The 25,743-nt window shown below is 29.2% G+C and overlaps 1 protein-coding gene across 1 annotated transcript; it reads left to right on the forward strand.

Moving 5' to 3' along the window:
* The first annotated feature begins 686 nt into the window (after positions 1-686).
* On the forward strand, positions 687-24,934 carry LOC131631157 (uncharacterized). The gene is made up of 3 exons (XM_058901931.1): positions 687-747; positions 3,160-3,240; positions 23,964-24,934. The coding sequence occupies exons 1-3, from the start codon at positions 687-689 to the stop codon at positions 24,932-24,934; spliced, it is 1,113 nt and encodes a 370-aa protein (XP_058757914.1).
* Positions 24,935-25,743: the final 809 nt, after the last annotated feature.

Here is a 25,743-nt window from a genome sequence, read left to right on the forward strand (position 1 = left end):
AAAAGGAGCTTGCAACTTGTTGTGCACATGAAGTTACCAAGGTGATTATGGAAGAGCTTGGTGATAAATAATTCTCCGTGCTTATTGATGAGTTACATGATATATCTATTAAAGAGAAAATGGCGATGATATTGAGGTTAATAGTTGTATTTGTTTTCAATTTCTAATTTTCATTACTTATTATGCCGCCAAGTAAACTTGTTGAATTTGTTTTAGGTTTGTTAACGACAAAGGGCATATTGTGGAACGATTTATTGCTCTACATCATGTCAAAGATACTACATCTAAGTCATTAAAAGATGCTCTTTATGGTATTCTTGATAAGTATACGTTATCTATTTCAAGGATACAAAGGCAAAGATATGATGGAGCTTCAAATATGAGAGGTGAATTTAATGGTTTACAAAGAAAGATTCTAGATGAAAACCCTTATGCTTTCATTGTCCATTGTTATGCTCACCGTTTGCAATTGTTTGTTGTGTCTATTGCTAGTAGCTGCTCATCTATTCATGATTTCTTTGAGTACATATCCTAGATTCTGATTACAACAGTGCATCTTGTAAGAGGAGGGATGCTTTGACGGAGGCACAACACCATGATATTCTAAATCTACTTGAGAGGGGTGAGATATCTAGAGGAATGGGATTGCACTAATAATCATGTCTCACTAGACCCGGGGATACTAGATGGGGTTCACATCATACTACATTGCTTCGTTTGGGTCAAATGTGGTAATATGTGTTAAAGGTACTTAGTAAGGTTGATGGAGATGACATGGACCATGTCAAGCAACGAGCTTGATAGAAAAAAATGGAGAGTTTTAAATTTTATTTTATTTTGAAGTTAATGTTAAAGTTGTTTGGTATCACAACGAGCTTTCAAGTGTCTTACAAAGAAAAGATATTAATATTGTGAATGCCATGGAATTAGTCGATGTTATCAAAGCTCGGTTGACCAGAATGAGAGATAGTGGCTGGGATAATTTTTTTTGCCGATGTCCAGGAATTTTGTGTTGCTAAATGTATTCTGATGCCAAAAATGGATGATGAAAAGGACAGAAGGGAGGACTATCACAAATCTTCATCATTACCGTGCAGAGATATTTTATTTAGTTATTGACAAAATATGTGTCGAGATGAATCACCTCTTTAGTGAAAGAAGTAAAATTATCCTTGATTGCTTCTCATGTCTTGACCCCAAGAACTCTTTCTCCAAGTTTGATATTGATAAGCTTGCTCGTCTTGTTGATATTTATCTTGAAGACTTTTCTGATGATGATCGTGGAACAATAAGGGATCAACTTGAAACTTATGTTCTTCAAGTGAAAAGAAATATTTCATTTTCCACTTGTGAAGATGTTCAAAATTTAGCTATGAAGATGGTTCAAACTGAGAAACATTAACTACTTGGTTTATGTATCATATATTAATGACAAATATATGTATCATACTTTTGATATATCAATGATGAATATCGTAATTTATTTTTAATTTATTTGTGACAAATAGTTCATTCAAATAATTACTAAACATAGTGATGTCACTAACATGTAAAGACAACTAGATCCATATTTGTAAGTATTGCTTATGATAATACTCTATTTTAAAATGAGTGTTGTTTAAAGTTTTTGTACACAGATTAAAGAATGTAATAATATTGTCATGTGACATTGTATTCTTGTTAAATTAATCCTATAAATATATTGGAAGAAGTGTACAAAGTAATAATTAAAAAATAAAATTAGAAAAATAACAGTTATTACTATATTGAGAAATGAGAATAACATAAACAAATTTTACTTATTAAAACTAAAGCGATACCCATTTTAAAACGAAATAGTAGTTAAAATATTTAAATTTATATAGCCATGTTTTATGCATGGTTAGAAATCATCTACGTTTTTATTAATTTTATAAAATAATTGCATGAAACATGTATGTGAGTAAGATCTTATAGTTTTATTTAAATAAAAAACATGATTTAAAAGTACGTGTCACTCTACTAAAATATAATTAAAATAAAGAGGATAAAAGTAGTACATTGAGAGTGTATCATCTAATTAGGATTCATCAATCAACTATGTCACATAATTTTTTTTTAAAATAGTAGTATGATTTGATACTTAACATGATCGTAATTGATTGATAATATAAAAGTATTTTACTCTATCAGACATCAGTGTATATCTTTTTTCTATAAAATAAAATTGAAATATAAAATAATTACATAAAGAGGAACGAGATTTATGGAAGATTTTATACTTCCTAGTCTTGTCGCAAAAACCAAAAGCATAGTGCTAAGGAGGCAGATATATAGTCTCAAAGAGTAAAAGCATTTACACACGTAAGAACATGTACAAAATAAGACAAAATTCTAAAAATCGATGTGTTGTCACTTGAAGAAGAAATATCAGCTGATTCATAATCTTCATCTGGGTTATATATCAACTCAAGAAATTTATAAATAAATGACATTAACATTTCACATTTTAAAAAAGAACGGTTTAGGGAAGGGTTAGAGCAAAATTAAGCATCAAACAAAAATAAAAACTTGTTTATAGTGTCATGTTTCACATGAAATCAAAAGATTAAACCCGGTTAAAACTATTTTAATAATATTAACATTAGAAAATAATGTATAACAAAAATATTTTTATTAAAGATGGAATTTATTATTGTCCAGGGCCAAACATTAGAAAAAGTCAATTGAAATTGAGAGATACGTGATTTTTACATAAGCTAGGTGTTTTTAAACCGATAGCAATTCAAAAGAGTATGACTATAATCGAACACGAGTCATCGTTATTTTCTCAAGTTTAATAGGGTTTATTATGGTCGGAAAAACTTTGGACTCGATCAAAATGTTTTAGAGTTGGACAACTAACTTTCAAATTCGAAAAAAAAATTTGGCACGCTCGATGGATAACTATGGTATGGAAATAGACTTATAAGCATCAATCGATCATTACCAACATCAATAAGGTAGGGGAAACAACGACCAGATGAACCTCCACGACTAGTGAAAAAGCCAACATTTTTTAGTTTTCTCTTACTTCTTCTTGAGGTAAATCGGTTGATCCACCTGAGGAAACATTAATAATAACAATATTTTTAATTAGACAATAGTTGGACATATGGATAAATGATATCATGTATACAGTTTCTCAACAACTTGTTGGCACTGTGATACACATGGTTCTTAATAAGATCAAACAAGCCAATGAGTTAGAGAACAAACGAGGTAATTTAGGAGATAATACTATCATATCTACCATAGTAGTTCAAGGTAATCAAGTATGGGAAGATATTGCTACTCATAGTCAAATGATCTATGAAATAATAGGTTCTTCTCAAGCCCAATAGATTCATATACAAAGAATGTCTTTCATTATTTAGAATTTCTTGATTAATATTTTTGTCGTGGTTAACCTTAGAAACACTAAGTTAATAATGATACATACAATCATACTTATCTTCAATTTGGACCAGTACATATGGAAAATAATTCACATGAAGCAATCATACAAATTTCTATGCCATAAGTATCACCATATTGTAAGACTACGCTAGAGGGAATGTCTTCGACACAATAGCATGAATTTAAAGACAAATTGGGGTTACTAAATTTTGCAATCATGGGCAAGTAACCCGTCTGTAGCTTAAAATCTAACAACATAATTTCCACGACCTTTTGTACCATCTCCACTCCTAGTGGTTTTGAGGAACCTAAACCAGTTGTTGGTTATGTTGTTGAAAAACCTTGGATTACACTTCCAGTTTACCAATGTAGTGTTTTGATGGTATTTAAAACTCATGCGAAAACATTATAAGAAAAATAAATAACAACAATGGGGAATATTTACCTTAATTTTAGTTTCAACGGAGAATCTAAGAAATCTCGGATAATGTCTGACAGGTCCTAATTTAATAGTTTATGCAAATCAAGGTACATTGAGATACAAATTAATCACATGGATAGACCAATATTTAGATATACTTTTGATGGACATATTTATGTCTCTTCCTATAGGTCATAAAGCTCTAGACTTTGCTACCTTTATTTTGAAAAGATGTAAGTCTACTTTGGAACATATTGTAAGATTCATTGTACATTGCAGTGAAGAAAATCAAAATGAATTCCATAAATTATAGTTATTCCTTTTAATTGACATGAAAAATATTTTTATGGTATTCCTCTCTCCCATCAAACTCTATACAAATTTTTTCAGGCATGGAAAGGTGAGTAGCATAGGTCAATAAATTCAATTAATATAAAGAGGAAAAAAAATTTGTTAGGGAGGAGTCATGCACACGGTCTCCATCGTTTTATAGAGGTTTTTGATGATAATATGTCAGTTAATTCCACAACATATAAAGTAGCAGTTTAGCTCCTAAAAGAAAAAAGATATTTCTGTCCCACCTTGAGGATTTCTAACGGTAAGACCTATAATTTATTAGAATATAAGAAGGATGATGCTTTTGATATCACAAAATCAATAAAAATATTGATTATCTACTTACAGATGAGAATATTCAAAAATTAGATAATCATAAGGTTCCTACAATTAGGGAAGTCTAAGGAAAGGGATACGACAAGTGGTGTAACTCATATAACTGTGCAACAAAAACTATATTGTCTTCTAGAAATGCATTCAAAAGATTATCAAGGAAGGCATGTTTAAGTTAGTTGATAAGGGAATTACGGATCAATGTTGGGATTTTGTGTGTTCTTCAACAATGTTGGGATTTCATTTACTTGAAGCACAAATTTGGATTAGATTTGATCTAAAAAAATCTATGCGCCAAGCTCTTCCAATCGATTGCCATAATGGGCCAATTGATTGGGCTTACTTATTTCAGCCTCATTGATGCATTTTGGGTCTTATGCTAAATTTGGTTGCTTTTTTGCACCCCTGTTAAGCTTTTTTTGAAGAAAGAGATACATATATATATATATATATATATATATATATATATATATATATATATATATATATATATATATATATATATATATACACACACACACACATATTAACCCAAAAAAATAATTCAAGTACATAACCGATCCGCAGATCCCGGTTTCCAAATGACTAGTAGGAACTCTAAGTCACTATTCTACTCATCCCTACCTGTATTACAAAAATTTATCAGCTTTCTATCTAATTCCATATGTATTTTCACTATGTCTATGATATCCATGCTACACAACTTCTCTTTAGCTCCTCCTTGGAAGATAATTTGGTTCATGATATTCCAGATATTGTACACAGTTTCAGCAATCATGATTTTCAAGGTTCTCTGCTTGCAGCTCTTACCCTTAATTCTGTTGTTAATCCATGCCAATTCATTCTTCCAGTTACTAATGGTATGATTTTCTCCCTACCAGTTCAGCATTTGGCTCCAAACTAGCCTAGTCACACCATATTCTAAGAAGAGATGCTCACAACTCTCTTGCATACCATAGTACACGCAAGCACCATCAGTATGGATTCCAAACTTTACCAATCGATTTTTTATGCTCAATCTGTTCTGGCATGTCAGCCACAAGATGCATATTGCCATAGGTATTGCCAGGTTCCCTCTCATTAGTCCACTCCAGCATACCTTCTCCTTTTCCCCTCTCAGCATTTGGTAGATCAGTCGAATGGCATACCTCCTTGTTGTCTGAAAGTTCTCTTAGACAGTGGAATTCACCCCTGTTAAGCTTGTTTACACCTCCTTTTTAAAATACTTGAAAAACTCATATTTTGGATTAGAAAAATATTTATTGATACGAGCAAAAAGTAAATTCACTATTTTAAGGATTTAACCAAAGTTTTTCAATTATCTCAACCTTAAACTAATGTATACCTCTTTTCTCAAGATATCTTAATAATTATCTCTGTTAAAGGGAAACACCAATTATATTATAGTGTATCATTATCTACACATTTTCGGATGCGAGAACTGATATAAGCAACATGATGAATATGTCCATTATAGGCATATAAATTCAACTGATCACTAAGGATCATAAATATTTATATATTCTCAAAACATTATCTCTGATTAATATTTGCCATAATCGTACATTCTTGGAACAGAGACTTCTTAAAATATATATATATATATATATATATATATATATATATATATATATATATATATATATATATATATATATATATATATATATATATATATATATATATATATATATATATATATATATATATATACTTGGAGGTATACTCTTGCTTTACACAACTTCTTTGATAATCCTTTTAAAGCTTCGAGCTGCAAAGCATACCTACAAAACAGTAATGTTTCACCTTTGGTACCCACATCTTCTTGTTGAGTTCAGGTGCCTTTAGATTATATATATATATATATATATATATATATATATATATATATATATATATATATATATATATATATATATATATATATATATATATATATATATATATATATATATATATATATATATATATATATATATATATATATATATATATATATATATATATATATATATATATATATATATATATATATATATATATATATATATATATATATATATATATATATATATATATATATATATATATATATATATATATATATAAAATAACAACTTTCATTTCAATCATACAAAACTACTAAATAATCATCATCAATTTTTATCTCTTTCCTTAAAAAAAATCTTTTTCTTAAATCTTTTATTCATCAACCAAAAACTGTTTTTATTTTATAAAGATTAAATTAGAATCATCTTGTTTTAATAAAAACTAAAATGAATATACATTTTGGAGAAGAAAGAAAAATAGCTTCAACTATAATGTTAGAAAATATGAAATGAACCTTTCGTTATAAATAAATTAAGAGTAGTATAGTCTATTTATATTTTATTATGAACTCTTTTTGTAATATTTATTTTCATAAATTATGTTATTTACTTTAGTCTCATTCTCCTTCAATACTTCTTTATTTTTAGCATGGTATTTAGAGCTTGTTTTGATCCTCCTTGAAATACTTATCATTTATGCTATTGATCCTCCTTGATTTTTAATGTTTTTTTTTTTTGCTTAAGAAAAAAATTGGGTTGAATAACTAAATTGTTCTCTACATGTCGTTTTAAACTTTTTTGTTTGAAGGTCGAGATTAAATCATATATGGCTTTGATTTATTCTCTCATTGTTGATTCTAGTATTGGTCATGTATATTTCGCTTTTGTCTCTGGCTATGTTGGTTATGTTATTGATCATGTAAAAAATCCGTCTTTCCCTCTCTTTGTTGTGAATTGGTTATTTTTTATTTAGTCTAATTTTATTTTGATTTTGTTTTCTTCTTTTGTTTGGTCGATCTTCTCTCTATTAGATCTTCTGTTTGATTACTCATCTTTCTATTGGCTTATCTCTTAGTCCCTCTCTTTTGATGCTCATCTTTATTATTGATTTATCTCTTAGACTTCTTTAACTTCTTCTCTGTTCCTCTCTATGATGATTTTTCTTGATTGTTATATGTATTAGTTATTATATTAATTGTTTGAGTTGGTCTCTTAATTTTAGGATTAATTTGTAAAGTTTAGAGTTTAATAAATTTTAATTTGAAAGAATGTATAAGAGTTTTAGATTACATTGTTTATTATTGAATACTAGTACTTCTACCCGTGCGATGCACGGGATAGATTGTGGATATATATTGTATTTTTATGTAAAAATATAAATGTATGAAAATAACAAAAATATATATTTTTTTCATATTACAAAACAAAAAAGTACATTCTACTGATACAATAAGAACATGAAACATAAATTATCTGTTGTGAAAAACGATACCAATAACAAAGTATAATAGGGAATTAGGGAAGAGAATAAGAACACAAGAATTGGTTATAACTGCTATTCTTTTACTTTCTCTTAAAACAAGATTACAAGTTTACAAGAATAACAAATAACCTCTCTCACCCTAAATTAGGATTTGCAGCTTAGCAATGATGAGAGACTAGTATGCTATTTATAATAAAACCTAACATACTAACTAATGGGCTTTTTCAGCAAGGCCCATTACACAAGCCAACTTAATAAACAAGCTAACTTAACAAATTAGGGTTTAAACACTAAAACCTAATTTAACATGCTAAAAACTCTAGCATCTTCGACATCTGCATGCTAGACCCATCTTCGACTACAGCATGCACACTTCGACACCAGCATGTGAACAATCCTTCGACTTCATGCTTAACTCTGTCGAACTGTCGAACCAAGAAGCTACCCTTCGACAATACTAGAGTTCGATCCAATATCTCACATTATCCTTCTCTCACTTTCCCTGCAATTGAACAAAAATAGAGTAAATTAATCTTTGAAACTTGAAAGCAAAAAGAATAAATATAAAAGAGAATGTAAAACTTTTTGTAGCACTGATAATGACATATAACCTAATTCATTATGCATATGTTGAAAGTGAATTAAAATAGCAATTTAAACAAACTTACACAATATGTCTGTAATTTGCAGCAAAACCTTTCTAATTTGTAATTGGCACTATCCACCTATAATTGTTAAATTAAGGTGTTTCATCCCATCTTACATTCATGCCATGTTTGATTTTGAACTGATCAATCAAATTTTGATCCGAAGTGATTTTCATCACAATATAGCTTTGCCACTTATTTTCAATATTACCCTTGGAGACTTGAATCTTGAAAAGCATAATCTTGTCCAACAATGAATTAAAAACAGCAGGCAATGAAGTGACATTATTAACCTATACATTTTTCAAGTATTAGATATCTGTAATCAAAGGAAAAAACATAAACTTAATAGTACATATAGAAAAATATGAATGTTTTACATCAAATAGTTTTATATGCAGATTTTCTAATTCTTCTGTAGCTACACAGTCAAAGAGTATAAAAGTCGAAGAACCACTAACATTAGTAACTTGAACATGTATCTTAATTCTATACAAAAAAATGTATAAATTACAATGGAATGTACACTAATAAAAAAATAAAACAAACAACTATTTTGATACCTTGGATTCGCTGGAAGAACATCGACACAATTTTCACAAAAATACAATTCTTCACTTTTTGTACGTACACTCTTTACACATTTGATACATGCTTGATAATATCATTTCTTTGTGTGGTTGAAGTCAATTGTTTTAGCAAGAACAACTCCAATGGAAACCTAATGCGCAAATACATATATATATATATATATATCAAATAATAATTGATTTATTCTATGCATCTAAAGAAGAAACTGGATTTATACCAATAGATCATAAAGATAAATTATCACCTTAGAACATTGAAGAACCTCAACAATATTCATTTTTGGATATTTAAGAAAATTATCCATTGAAGCATTGTTGCTTTGGCCAGATACATAACTAATCACCTTGTTCAGTGAATTATTTCTATTCTCCAACCTGACAAAATAAAATTAACAAAAACTATAATTACAAACATATATTGAGACAAAAAATAAATCAAATAAAAACATAAAAAGATATTGTAGGCAAATTATCGAAATTACTTCTCTTTTGTATATAAGCGATTCCTTTAGATTGTTGTTGATAAAGATTTTTGTACCATTAAAGGCATTTGAAATGCCATGAATTGCTGGAAAAAATTTAAATAAAAATTATAATGTTAGTATGATGTGTAGATAGTATAGCTATAAAAAATACAATCAATTAAAATATGTGCCACTTACATTGGAAAATTTTAGGCTTACACAATTGTAAAATGACTAATAATGGTTCATTTGTTCAGCCCACAAAGTACAATCAACATTATTTACTATGTATTGATGATATGAATAAAAAATAATTTTCGTCAATTAATATATAGTTGTTATTGTATACTATAAACATAATAATTAGTTGATAATTCAAAATTTTACACCAAATCTTCCAATGTAATATCCAACAGTTTAACTCAAATTCCACTTGTCATTGTTTCCTTCATGTCAATCTTTTTAATCACGTGACCAATCACATCGGACAAAATATGACTAAATAGAATTGAGTTAAACTTAAAAAAGATTGCAAAATCTAAATTTGAAGCATGATGACCTATGTCAGGGGATTGGTCGAGGCCAGACAAAATTTGAGGAAAACACACAAATTTAAAATTAATTTTAGGGATGTAAGGAATATCTCCAAACTTAGTATTACATGTGATTTTGATGAAGTTAATCTTGTACTTATGATCTGTCATAATAAACTTAGGATCATGCAATCCAACCAATATATTATAAATAATATAGGAAGATCCCTCTTCAAGATTTGAGTCAAATTCACCGATTAGGGCCGATTTCACCGAAGTTTGGATACATGACCACTAAAAACAACACAGGAAGAGGTAAAAATGTAATAATTTGGTAAACTAACAAAAAATTAAATAACAATGATAGCTAATAAACAACAATTGTAACACTCACTTTGTCATCAAGCAAAATCATTTCTAAACTGGTAATAGTATTGTGGTCATTTCAATAATGGACTTTCCACAACCTTAGTAAACGAACTTTAATCTGCCAATTCAGTTTTGGAGGGACGATGTCAGAAATCGTACCGATACATAGTGTCATTCTGCATAAAATGCAAAAGAAAAAATTTAGACAATCAATTGATATAGAGGAAGTCAAAACATGAAAATATATGTGGGTTAAGAACTCCCAATGCACATTTTCTATACCTGAAGTTTGAAGAACCTTGATGTAACCTTTCTGTGCAGAATTTGGAGAATATAGAAAAACTGTGGAGGTTGAATCTATTTGTACCAAAATCATGATAGGGTAATGTGAATAGGTACAATAAGTGCAATAGAGTTTTGGAATTTGCATTGGAAGTTGAAAGCTAGAGAATTAAAAATGGAGAAGAAGTGAAGGGTTAGATTCAAAGAATGAGAGAGAAGATAAAGTAGACAAACTTTAGGGTTTTTCGTTCAATGAACTGTTTGATCAAAAAGAAATGAAGCGTTATATAATATATATATATATAATAATATAATACTATTATTATTCATTATTATAACATATTATTATTATTATTAATTAGTGTTTAATGCGCCGCCCTAAAATCACTTATTTTTGAATCAATTTTATTGATTCCTTTTTGAATAAATAATTTTTCAGAGACAATTTTATTCATTCTTTTTATGCCCAAATTAAAAAAAAACAAATAACGTAGTGAATTAATGTAATTTTGAATTAATGTAATTTAGTGAATTAATGTGAATTAACGTGAATTCCTAATTATAGGAATTGACTATTTTGTGTCTATTTTGGGTTTATATATATATATATATATATATATATATATATATATATATATATATATATATATATATATATATATATATATATATATATAAATATGAGAATCACTTTTTTATATGAGAATGTGAGAATGAATCTGAACCATTGGATTTTAAAGTAAATGGTGGAGATTATGTGTGAATATTTTTTTCTCTCTCCTCCATTATTAAAATAAATGATGTAGGAGAGAGAGAAAAAAGATTCACTCATAATCTCCACCATTTATTTTAAAATCCAATGGTTCAGATTCATTCTCACATTCTCATATAAATATGACATTCATATATATATATATATATATATATATATATATATATATATATATATATATATATATATATATATATATATATATATATATATATATGAGGAGGGATATATTTACTCCAAGAGTAAATGTAGAAGACTTACTCCAAATCTTAACCATTGATTTTCATTAATCTAACGGTTTTAATTGAATATTTAATTTAATTATTTTTGGAAATATTTTTCTTTAATTAAAGCCGTTAGATTAATTATAACCAATGGTTAAGATTTGGAGTAAGTCTTCAACACTTACTCTTAGAGTAAATATATTCCTCATATATATATATATATATATATATATATATATATATATATATATATATATATATATATATATATATATATATATATATATATATTATAATTATTATTATTATTATTATTATTATTATTATTATAAGTAATCAATTTAATAATGATGAACTGATGAATGGATATGTCAATTTTTTAGGCAACCATGAAAAACATGAACATGGATTAAAGAAAAAAAATATTGATTGAGTAATATTGATTCCTTTTTTAATAAATAATTTTTTGAGAAATAATTTTATTGATTCTTTTTATGCCCAAAATAAAAATAATAATGTAGTGAATTAATGTGATTTAGTGAATTAGCGTAAATTAACGTGAATGCATGTATAACTATGGGAATTTAATATTTTGTGTATTTTGGGTTAATATATTATTATTATTATTATTATATTATTATTATATTATTATTATTATTATTATTATTATTATTATTATTATTATTATTATAAGTAATCAATTTAATAATAATGAATTGATATGCCAATTTTTTAGGCAACCAAGAAAAATATGAACGTGAGTTAAAAAAAATATTGATTGAATTGAAAATTATTTCAAAAAAATTATTAAATTATATTTATTGAAAAGAAAATGAGAGTTAAATAAGGGAATATAGAATGACTCTTTAATTAAAGTTCATAATTTATTATAATTTATAATTATAATCAATAACTAAATTATATTTATTGGAAAGAGAAAGAGTAAAAGGTTGTTGAGATAAAAATGGAATATAAGAATAGCAAGGCTTAGGCGGGATGTGAAAAGAAATTAGGGGCTAATGTATGTGGTTAGTATTGTGTTTTAATATATTAAAGATATTTTTTTTATCAAATTCTCAAAGTTTCATCGCATTGTGAATTTGAAAGAAGATTGTTAAATTATAACGAATCCTTGTTATAATTGAATAAATATAAGTTAATCTATTTATATTTTATTATGTATTTTAGTATAACTTTAATTTTCATTATTATATTTATATTATTAAAACTTTACTTTTTTTAATAATTAAAAGAAAGTTAGAATATGTCTGTTTTAAAATGGGAATGTGTAATAAAGAAAAGTATAAAATTTTAATATGTTTTGGTATTATGAGTAATTTTAAAACAATCACATGGATCATCTTATGTATGGCACCTAGAATTTATTTTGTCGAAACAAGTTAGATTAGGGATAAGACACCTCATACAAAGTTAATATGGACAATTAACCTCAATGAAGATTTAAGTGCAAGCAAATTTATGTATGACCTATCAACAAACAAACTCTTCATTCTTACTAACTAATTATATGAAAGGCTAACAATAACTAGAAAACGAAGTAATATGTACTTAGAGTCGAAACAAACTCAAATGTTCAAACTTCTCTAATAAATAATTTGTGAAGTAACTCAACTACTTCATCTACAATATGGAAGAAAAAAAAATATTTAAAAGAAATCATCAACATACTTTGATTATGTGCATTCAGAGATATTTTCTTCATGATGTTTTTTTATTAATTTATTGGTCTTTGAAAAAATAACACACGCATTCAATTTACATTGCATTATCAGTTATTTCAACACTAACTATATGATTTATTTTTAATTTAGTTTATTTTAAAAATTTATATTTAATCAAACATTTTTCTCATTCTTTAGTAGTGTCAATACCCATCGGAATTCATTTTAAACCGGGCTCTTATCTTGTCATGTCTGGTTTTGTAGTTCTAAAAAATCTTAAGGTTAATATTCGGCCTCATGTTTCCAATAAAATGGTGGAAGTTATTTGGAAACCACGTTTTGAAACTGAATCAAAATTATTTGTGATAGAGCCTATTTAAATAATTCGGAGACTTCGGTTTGTGGTAGTATTTTTAGAGATCACAAAGGTGGTTTCATGGTTACTTTCTCTCATTTCGTAGGTGTCTCGAAGCTCTCAGGGGTTAGGGGTTATGTCAGTCAATAGAATTACCTTTGGTTGAAATTTGATTCTATTGTTGTTGTTAAGACTTTCAACCCTCATTTTAAAGTGCCTTAGCAGCCTCGCTCTAGATGGATCAAATGTGTTAATATAATTTCCCATATGTCTTTTGTTGTATCCCACATTTATAGAGAAGGGAACACTTGTGTAGGCTCCCTTGCTAACCTTGGTCTTAATATTTCTGATTCTATCAATTTTTACTCTTTGTCTCTTTTTCTTAGAGCATATTTTATAAAGAATAGATTATGCTTACCTTTCTTTAGGTTTACTTCCCGTTGAGAGGGTTTTGGTTTATGTCCTCCCTCTCTTTTTTTGTATCTCTCTTTTTCTTTTTGACGATATTTCACCTTATTCAATTTAAATACCCAAACTTCTTGAATGCAAATTATTATTAATTTCATTAATAGCATATAATTATTCAGACAATAATCGTAACATCTAAAAACTCAAACTTTCAAGGACTCTTAAAAATAATTAGAAAATAAGATTGAAAATATAACAGATTATGTATTAGTCTTGAAATGAAAAAAAAACTTACATTATTTTAATATTTGTTATAGGTCGTCTATAAGACCCAATAACTCAGAAGTCCAATAGTAGTGGTTGACCACGTTTTGAACATAATAGGTGTGTTCTTTTTCTCCCCCATGTTGGTGGACTATTCCATGAATTTCATCATAGTCGTCCAGATCAATATAACGACTGATCGCGTATCACCCCCTTTTACATACACTCGATTGCAAACTAATTCTCCTGTTTAATGAAGGGATCCTGCCATTTTTAAGTATTCAAATCATTCCCATTCAAATCTCATTTTTCTCTCTCTTGGTGACTTGAGTATGAGACTGATAAATTTACAGGCCAACCTCCTTTCCACCACACTAGAAGCTTTTAACAATCATAACAAAAAGTGAATTCATCCGCTCTAATCATCATCTAGTTCTAAAGCATAACATTGGCGCATCTGTAGGAGATCCACAATCTAAATTTTTGTGATTTGACCGAATCACTTCTGATAGAAATCCAATTCTTCTTCAATCGAAGCACGAATCTCCATCTTCTAAATCAACTACCATCTTTTGTTTGCTAAGGAATTTGAAATGAAGATCGCCAATAATGTTACTTTAAATGATAGTAGTTGTGGCGAATTTGAGGTTTTAGTGTTGTAAAAAGAGAACAATTTAACATATGAATAATACGTAAATTGAACAAAGGTCGTGATGGTGGTATGGTTTACGTAAATTATATAATCTCAGATTTAGTGCTTGGATAACTAAAGTTCTTTTAGAATCCAATATATGAAAAGTAATTGCATAGAAACGAACCTAAATCCATATTTTTAGGAACAACCAATAAAGAGAGCAAATATAAATTTATTTAAAATTTAATTTCGTTTTTAATTGGAATCATGAACAATTGTGATAATGAAAGAGAGAGACAATTTTATTTTTATTTTTTAATTAATAAAAAAATTATAATTGAATGTATTTAAAATTACGTGTTATGTTTGTGTCTACTTAAGCTTAAGCTTTATAAGATAACTCTAAACAAAAAAGTGTGTCGTGCAAATCATACTACAGAATAAATTTTGATCTACTAATTTTGTAATGTATATTTATCATTCGCTCATTGGTAATACACAAATATCATTCTGTTATAAAGGACCTTGAAATCTCTAAGAATACGAATTTATTAAAAACAATATGGTCTTTTCCCAATGCATCACACGACTCAATGAAATATATCTTATGGGCCATGTTAACATGTGCCTTTAGGGCACATGTTAAGGATATTACAATTATAAAAAGTTAAATACAATTAAATGTAATAAAGTCATAATTAAAATTTCGACACAATGAATACACATGTTCTAAAAAAATATTTTTATAAATAACTTATTAACTTGTGCCCTTGAAGCACATGTTAGCTTTTTCTGTATCTTATTTATAGTATCTTTTATCAATCTCTTATTGGTTTTAAATTAACATGCATTTATTTTGACAAAATCATAGACTCGCTTCAAATGTTAGACATTGATCACAGGCATGAATATTTCTTGTGGTTAGGATGTCTTTTTAACTTCCAAAATTAGATATTTCCTGTCCTAAAATAAGTTTATTTTTAATTTAAAAAAATTTGTTTCAAAATACTAATTCCGTCCGAAATTATAAGATATTTTGGACATTTCACACGAATTAAGAAATGTAATTATTATGTTATAGGAAAGTGAAATTATGTACAACTTTATAAAATGTCCTTCAATAATTATATTGGAAAGAAAAATTAAATTAAAAAAAAAAAAAGAAGAGTAATAAATGATAAAAGGTATATTGAGAAAAATTGTATTAATGTATATTGGAATAGTAAAGTGACTTATAATTTGGGACAAATTTTTTCTCCTAAGCGTCTTATAATTTGGTAAGGATGGAATAATAGTTTCTTTATTTTTCCATTGTAACATTAATTAACTTTTATCCACTTTATCCCTAATCTCCTAATAAATACATCAATAATCACAATCAATAATAATTAAGGGTAATTTTGTAAAATTGTTACCTTTATAAACTCAATCATTACATATTTTAATTTTTATGTAACAATTTTAAACGATTTTTATTTTGAGACAGAGGGAATATTTATTATCCATACATGATGTTATGTTTTAAGGAAAAGGCTAAAATGTGCCACAAGGGTACAAGTTAATAAACTATTTACAGAAATATTTTTTTTGAACACGTGTATTTGATGTATCGAAATTTTAAATATGACTTTATTACATTTAATTACATTTTACTTTTTCTAATTATAATATTCTTAGCATGTGCCTTTAGAACATGTGTTAGCATGACGCATGTTTTAAACTTCTAATGTTTGACATTTAATAAATTTAGGGCTCAATAATCTCCTTACCAATGTTGAAAGCTCACACATGCACATAGGAATACGCTAAGTGTAGGTTGTAATATTCAATATCATGATATGTTTGTGATTGTTTCTCGTTGTTAATACACGAGCGTCTAAGTTACAAATGACTATGATATTTTCAAGAATAAGCATTTACTCCGTCCGTCCCAAACTATAAGATGTTTTTGTTATTTTACACGAATTAAAAATATATAATTATTATTTTATAGAAAAGCAAAATAATGTAAGGCTTTACAAAAATGTCCTTTAATAATTATATTAAAAATCAAAATTAAAAAAATTGAAAGAAGAAAGAAAAATAAATAAGATGATATATTAGGTAAAAATGTCATTAATGATGTATTGAAATTATAAAGTGACATATAATAATTTTTAGAACAATTTTTTTAACAAAGTAACTTATAACTTGAGATAGAGGGACTACTATAAGCACATTCTTAATGATCTTTTATCAATGCATATCAAGATTATATTTCAACTTCACTTTTTTACACGAAAGTTCATATCAAAATTAGAGCGGTCATATAAGCCCAATTTTGTAAAGCCCTTAATTTTTAACCCCATTAAAGCCCAACTTTATTAAACCCCTTGCTAATGAGAAATCTTTTAGGCCCCATAATTTTAGGCCCCTTAGTTAATGTGTTATTTTTGGGCCCAACTGAAGGGGCCTTATTCTGTTTTAAAAATTTCACTTTTGCAGTAACTTTTCACCAATTCCTCGGTTTTTCATTGCAAAAACTCCACCCCACACAGAAACTCCACCTCTGCTTTTGTTATTTTCTTTCTGATGTAACTATAATATATAAAAAGATGTCATGCCATCATTCTTAATGCTGTTGGTTTATTTTGCTCTTTCAAAATTATTTATTTTTTACTACTACTTACTACCTTGCACATTGGGGTGGTTATCATTTAGTTATTGAGTCATGCAGCTCCAACCTATTTGAAAATGCAATTAAAGAAACACAGAACTAATAGCCGTTGATTGATATATTATAGAATTTGATGTATGAATATACATAATAGAAGTGTAAAAAAAGTTATTTTTTATTTTTTAGATATTTTTTATTTATTTTTTTTATTTTGAAAATATTATTTTTCAAAATTATTTTTTTCAAAAAAAATTTATTAATTTTTTAATTGGGGCCCAAAACCCTTTTCTAAATTTTAGGGCCTTATATTTTTGGGGCCTATATGTTTATGGCCTCATTATTTTTAGATATTTTTAGGCCCTCTCATTAAGTGGGCTGGGGCTCAAATTTTTTGACCCCCTAAATTGACACCTCTAATCAAAATGTTCAGAAAAGGAAAGAATTTTTCGAATAGACTAAGAAACTATTGATACGAGTATTGGAAAAATTATAATGTTGATATGAAACTAAATGTTTGAGTTGATTTTATTTTTCATAGTTTAGGTGATCATATTGCATCTATTGTTGAAAGCATGTATTCATCCCTCTTGGATATTGACTCCTAAGAATGCAATTGATGACTTGATTAATAAATGCATGTTGACTTTGATTTTTGGTTAGGAAAATGTATAATTTAAATTTGATTCCCCATATTCAAATAGCTCAAATATCGATAAATTTGATGATATTTACACTTCAAAAAATTTGAACATAATTAATTCTTCGAAACTTCAAAACCACACTTTAAAATTGAAAGTGGGAGTGTTAGTCATATTATTGAGAAATATCGATCAATGTTCTAAATTGTGCAATAAAATTTGATTAATTATAACAAAGATGGGAAAATTCGTTCTAGAATGAAATGTGATTTCAGAATACATTATTGATCAGAAAATTTATATATCTAGATTATCATTAATATTTTTTTATTCAAGAATTCATTTCAAATTTTATCGTAGACAGTTTTATATAAGTATATCACATACAATCACTCAAACAAATTATAATATATCTTCCAGGAAAAAAAATTATCTCCTTATCAACTATACGTTGAAATATCAAAATTTCCGTCAAAAAACAATTTAAAAATTGTATTGGTTGGAAACAATAATGACTTTACAGATATAACTTCAAATTTAGTAGTATTAAGAAAATTTTCAAAATTATATAATACTAAATTATATTTTATGTTTATTTTTATATTGAAAAAATCATTTCAAAGTTATTATTTCTACACTCTCCATCTATACATATAGTTATAATATAATAAGATGATATATTTTTGACTTGTGCCATGCACGGGCAGGTGATCTAGTTTACATTAGTTAAAAATATTGTAAAACCTTTATTGAAGTCAAGTTAAAATTTTAGTGGCAACTGGCAACATAGGTTCATTCTCCCCTCCCCCAAGGACACCTCCACCATTCAAAACAAAATAATGCCTATATTTATATACACTGAGGAGATAGATTCACCAAATCTTAACGGTACAAATGTCAGTGCCATATATTACTACTATATTAAGTTTATTATTTTGAAGCAATATAAACAAATATAATAAATTACTAGAACATAATGATTTTTTGTAAGTTACATAGTTGGCAAATTATTAATATAACTGATTAGCATAAAAATGTTCCGACCCAAGTCCACGAAAGAAGATTCGCATATTTTTCATTATCCAAAAAGGAAAGAAAAAAAAGATTCGCATATTAGCACATGTGATGCTGTTTCAAACTTCAAAAAACTGATCCCATCGAAACCTCCTCCAATCAAACCTTAAAATAGCGACAAGAGTCCCACAAATGTTGATTTTGGATCTACCTTCCCTAATTGCAAATGCTGCCAAAACTTCATCTACACACAAAAATATGGCCTTAGATGGCCACCTAATGGTGTCTCTTTCAGACCCTCCACCATCCATGACAGCACACACTCACCTTCAATCACTACTCAACCATAGGAATTTTTATTATGTTATTGAACTTTTAAGCATTGTTAGGATAATAATACTATTAGTTTCATATGATTTGGAGTGTGTCACACTGCAAAGTGGTACAAACTAACATGAAAAGGAAAGGGATTCAATTGCACTTCATAACATACAATATGGATCTTAAATAGTGAAGGGTCTACCATAGGATGAATTAGTATGGTCTACAAATATTTTTAGTTAGGGTGTGTGGTCACATGATGAAGGTTTTCAAACAAGGGTTTTTGTGTTTGAAAAACATGACTCCAAACAATAATTACAATTGTTAATAGGACGAAACTTTGACATGGTTATTTGTGTGTTGATCTTTATGTTCTCCGACAACAAGAGCACAAATACTATTTTTGGGGGTACACTAAAGGGGAGAGGAAATGCATTAAAAGAGGCTAAGTACATCGTTAAACAATTCTCAAAAACTTTTTTTTTATAATTATTACATTCACAAATCTTTTATTTGTATAAGCTAAAAATGAAAAAACTTTAACTTATTCTAAAATAAATTAATTAACTGATAACTCGTTATAATATAGCCCAGTGCAAATGAGATAGACACAAAAAGACATTCTCATTAATCCAACACAGGATTCGAAACCAAATTATAAAAGAAATGTGTGTAAAAAATCGCAAGCATTTTAAATAAGGCAGAAATGAGCTTGAATAAATAAACTCATTTTTGAAAGATTGGTGAATGTACCGACCACCAACAAAGACAAATACACATACCAACAATTCATGTGAAATAAATCACAACAAGCTTAACAACTCTTTCAAGCTTACCCAACCCAGACTGCAATGAGCTAGTTCAAAGACATCTGATCAACAATAACAGTACATCGCATCAGCAACGAGGCTTTAACCACCACAGAACCACTGGTGTGGTGCCGAAAACTAAAACACCTTGAAATTTGCATATCTCAGCCGATCTGGAAAGAACCAGAAATTAAAGTAAAGAATTCACCACCAACACTAGAAAATTGTAACGTGAGAACAAGAACAGACTGATTCGAAGCAAAACCACTGAAATGTTAGCTTGCAAATTCTAGCTAAAGAAAGTTAACAAAGTGCTAGAAAGTCAGCGAATGAGACTAGCTAATTATGCTGAAAGGTGGTAAGTATTGAAGACTCTCAATAGAAGGAGTTTCAACATATCAAACATGTAGACCCAGGAGCGTTTAACGAAGCTTGGTAAGCTTGGTTTGAAAGAATCTCAAGAACATATCCATAATATTAGGATCACTTTCTCCTCTAAACATGTCTGAAATCTTGAAAAGATGATTTTTGACGTAATGGTAAAATTTGATAAGGTCACAAGTTATCAAGGACTTATAATAATTTTATGATTTCCAGTATCAAGCATGCAAGGAAGCACTCTGACAAACGCTACGGGGACAGAGTCAGATAGGCTTGAAGGCGGTTGGGAAGTTCAAAGCACGGTGGAAGACGATTATCAACATGATGTCTAGTTCCTCAACAGTTACCTCTCCGGAGACGCGGAAAAGCAACTCAGAATAAGGATGTTTAAGTAGTGGAAATTGTGTCCAATCTTTCAGATATTAATTGTTATCGACAGTTATCTTTAGAATAGTATAAATAGAAGAATCATACGTTGTACTTGAGGTTGTAAAATTCATACATCTCTCTATAGAACTAGAGTGCCTGAGCCAAAGAGCGAAACAGTTTGTGAGGAACATGTATGAGTTTGTGTCCCTTTATTTTATTTGTCTTGATGTTTCCTTAACTAGAACATTCTTATTTTAATTTCATTAATTGTGAATTATCGTTTAATATCACTTATTGCACTTTTTATTCATTGCTTTCATCCAAACTCATATGCAATTAAGGTTCCTAACATTTTTGTCTGTGTGCAAACGTGCACAGGCAGTTTGTAAACACACACTTTCTCGCACATTTAATATTGCACAGATTGCTCCCGAGATATTTCGAGTTAATCTAACAAGCCAAACAAACTTTTGATTGTTTGACAAAAACACTCATGAACAAATTGTCACGTTTAGTGGGACCCTTTTGTGAAATTCCTAAAACTTTTGCAAGAAAGTGTTATATTTTCACTATTAATTCTGTGTTATAGGAGAATCCTTTTTATGTTTGGATTTTTAAGCATTTGAGAAGTGGTAAAGCCCTCGCTGAAATGGAATGTTCAAAAAACACTTATTTCCAAAGCAATCCCCCAGACATAGAACAACTCGTCAAGTTAGCAGCTAATAGCGCAGGAACTTCGAGTAATATTGGAGTAACCGAACCCGTTATAAGTCAAATATCTACTTCGGTATCGATTCCAGGAGTGGGAGTTTTGTAACCACTAGTGGCGAACACTCTAACAAACCCTAGGATTACTCAGGCCGTTGTGGGGGGCCTTAGCCCCCTTATGTTATGAACTTTATATTATCCCTAGGCCTTAGAGATTACCCGTATAGCATGTCGACTGCCAAGATGGCAGGTTTGCACACCCACTCTTCTACCTTTGCACATAATATTGTGATGATGGCGTCGTCGTTAAATCAACATTTGGCATCAGGGTCCGCATCAAGCAACCTCGATCGAGTGGTGCAACCACAGGACAGGGTATGCTGACGCTAACTAATACTTCCCTATTGTCAATGAGGCAACAAATGGATAAGAGTAACCATGAGATGTTTATCATGTTGATGCAAAAACTTGGCACCATGTACAATATGTTGATTCAGAACACTAACCATAATTAACAACAATTAGCACATCATATGGGTTGAATTGCGGACTTTTTAGGCGCTCTACAAGCGCTAGTCCAGCGATTACCTAATAACCAAATACCACAACCAACGATACTTGTCGAACCACGCATGCCCAGGGTAGTCGAGGACAAAACAGACCACAATGGTCTAGAAGTAGTTATGATAAATAGGAACAAAAATATCAGCCAAATTGTTAGAAATGTCCAGCTGAGTAGTTTTTCACATGTCTCTTAGAAACAACTAAAAATGTTGATTTGAGTCTTCATAGTATCTGCTCTAGAATATTTTGGCATTAATTTCTTAATAGTAGTGAACGTAAATGTCTTGATCTTGAAGGCAACTTGGTTTTCCGGTTGAAACCCATGAGTGAGTTCCCCTCGATTGTTTCTCCTTTCGTAATCTCCAAGTATTTGCCTAAGTGATGGTGGATTTCCTCCCATTGGCTCTTAAGTAATTATTCAATGAGATGGATAACATGGTATGCTCATTTCCTTGCTTATTATTCTTTTTGTCATGCTAATCTTACTCTTTTTCTGTTTGCTTTTACAGTGTTTTCGATTTCTATATCATATAGTAAGTTCATCCGATCTTTTATACTGCACACATAATTCATAAAAAATCTTAGTAGCAATGCATAATTAAAGTAAAAAAAATAAAACAAAAAAAAAATTCGGTCTTTTTGAGTTTTTGAATGACAAAAAGTAAAAAATAAAGTAAGATCAAGTATAATATATTGTCTTGTTGAAAATAAATTTAACAATCCTCAACATTAGAGCCTAAATTTTGATGGATAATTAGCATGTGTACCAGATATTGCACAAATAATAAAATGACAAGTAAGATCATTCAACATAGAAGTTGCAAATTATTTAAATTGAGACATGGTTATCATATTTATGTATTTAAATTGGGGGAATTTATGTTAGAAATTAAATCAAGTGACTAAAGAATTATTGAGAAAAATAAAGTTACTAGAATGTTTTGGAAAATACATGATATGTTAAGAAACATCATTACACCACCGCCTGAAATTTTTCTTCATGATTAAGTTTCTTAGTTTGTAAGAACTATATTACAGTCCAGGTAGCCTAAAGTCTTTTGTACCACCGCCAATAATTTCTTAGGCTGTAAGTTTAGTGGTTTAGTTTAGTGGTTTCATAGGCCTATATAAAGGCATGTGTGTTAAGCCTTGGAAAATCATCATTTTGTAAAAAATATAGAGTAACACCTTCAATTCCTCTTTCTCTCTTTACTTAGTTTTTTTAAAATTATTGTCCCATTTGATATCAAATTGGTATCAGAGCAGGTTAGGTCCTGCTAGTGTGAATGTCAAAAATATTTTTGAGTGTGTGAGGAACAAAAGAGTTCTCATTCTGTCAAAAACTATTGTGAGTATTTTTTGAGAGATATGGCAAATTATAATTTTGTCTGGTCCGGTCCAAAATTAACCGCTGAATTGGATTTTAGTTATTGGGAATTGTTGATGACAACATCTAAGAGCTCACAATGTTTGGAGCTTTGTGGATCCGGGTTTACAACAAGGAGTTGATGATGTCGCTCGTAGAAGGGACCAATTGGCACTTTCACAAATTCATCAAGGAATTGATTACTCAATATTTGGCAAAATAGCAAATGCCAAAACTGCTAAAGAAGCGTGGGACATATTGAAGTTGTCACATAAAGGAGTAGAGAAAGCTCAAAAGTCCAAATTACAATCGCTGCGTAGAGAATATGAAAGGTACGAAATGTCAAATTCAGAAACAGTAGAACAATATTTTTCTCGTATTATAAGTCTCGTCAACAAGATGCGAGTATATGGAGAAGATGTTCCAGATAGCAAAGTGGTAGAAAAAATTCTACGTATGATGTCGATGAAGTTTGACCATGTGGTGACTACAATAATTGAGTCCCACGATACAGATATTCTGTCTGTAGCAGAATTACAAGGAAGCATTGAAAGTCATGTCAACAGAATATTAGAAAAGACCGAGAAAGTAGTAAAAGAAGAAGCTCTAAAGAGTCAGGTGAATTTCAACAACACTTCTGAGTCAAGTTATATTGTAGAAGAAAGAGGTCAAAATTCTTTCAATAGAGGAAGAGGAAATTATAGAGGCAGAGGCAGAGGAAATTATGGAGGAAGAGGACGTGGAAACTTTAACCAATGGAGAGACAATAATTTCAATCCATCCAATCAAGGAAGAGGTGGAAATAACTTTGGATACAACAATCATGGTCAAGGAAACAATTTTGGATTCAAAAATCGTGGTCGAGGAAGAGGTATCTACAATCAAGAAAGGACGAATTATAGTTGTTATCACTGTGGAAAGGTTGGACACAAAGCAGCTGATTGCAGATACAAACATCAGGCAAATGTGGCAAAAAGTTCGTATCAAAATACCGGTGAGTACTTTGAAAATCCACAAAATTTATTTTTGGCCAGTAATACATTTTCTGAAGAAGAGGATATTTGATATCTGGATACTGGGTGTAGTAATCATATGTGTGGAAAAAAGGAATTATTTTCTTCTCTAAACGAAACGGTAAAATCTACCGTGAAGTTTGGAAAAAATTCAAATATTCTAATTTTGGGGAAAGGCCAAATTGCTATCAGGTTGAAAGATGGAACTCAAAACTTTATTGGTGATGTTTTCTATGCTCCTGGTCTTCATCACAATCTCTTGAGTATGGGACAATTGTTGGAGAAAGGTTACAACATGCAGATTCACAATGGTTTTTGCACGTTGATAGATAGAAATGGCAGATTCATGATCGCGACTTTACGTGTCTATTAGTCGGGATAACTACAAGTCCACAGTCATGTCGTGTAGTTTTAAAAGATATCGAATCCACAGGGACTATAAATCGATCTACCGTTATCTAATGTTACTATGTAAAGTTAAGGCTAAGAATATTTGGGTTGTTTATAAATGGGGAAACTAAAATCTTAAATCTAGATGAAATATAAATGTGCGGATATCAGTATGTAGTTTGTCTAACTTAGGTGATCCGAAATTCCATTAGCCAGATTCTTATTAAATCAAAAACCTTTACTAACTATGTCATTTAAAAGTCCTCCTCTCAAACTCTCGCTCTATTGATTAAGACTACGATCCTAATTCATAATGTACGCTCTCGCCATCCCACCAGATTTAGAAACGCTTTTTGAAAACATCATATTTAATAAAATGCTCGCTTCATGAAGACGTTACCTACTTAAATCTCCTAGTCTCAAACTCTCGCTCTGTTGACTCGGATCATGCTAGTATTCCCTAACGTACGC

Source organism: Vicia villosa, unplaced genomic scaffold, assembly GCF_029867415.1.
Source record: "Vicia villosa cultivar HV-30 ecotype Madison, WI unplaced genomic scaffold, Vvil1.0 ctg.000780F_1_1, whole genome shotgun sequence".
NCBI lineage: Eukaryota > Viridiplantae > Streptophyta > Magnoliopsida > Fabales > Fabaceae > Vicia > Vicia villosa.

Excerpts from the sequence above, each read along its gene's own strand:
- LOC131631157 (XM_058901931.1), top strand. The coding sequence starts at position 687 with ATGGGGTTCACATCATACTACATTGCTTCGTTTGGGTCAAATGTGGTA. Across the intron at positions 748-3,159 it reads TGTGGTAATATGTGTTAAAG|TTTCTCAACAACTTGTTGGC; the intron begins GTACTTAGTAAG and ends TCATGTATACAG. Across the intron at positions 3,241-23,963 it reads TGAGTTAGAGAACAAACGAG|CTCACAATGTTTGGAGCTTT; the intron begins GTAATTTAGGAG and ends AACATCTAAGAG.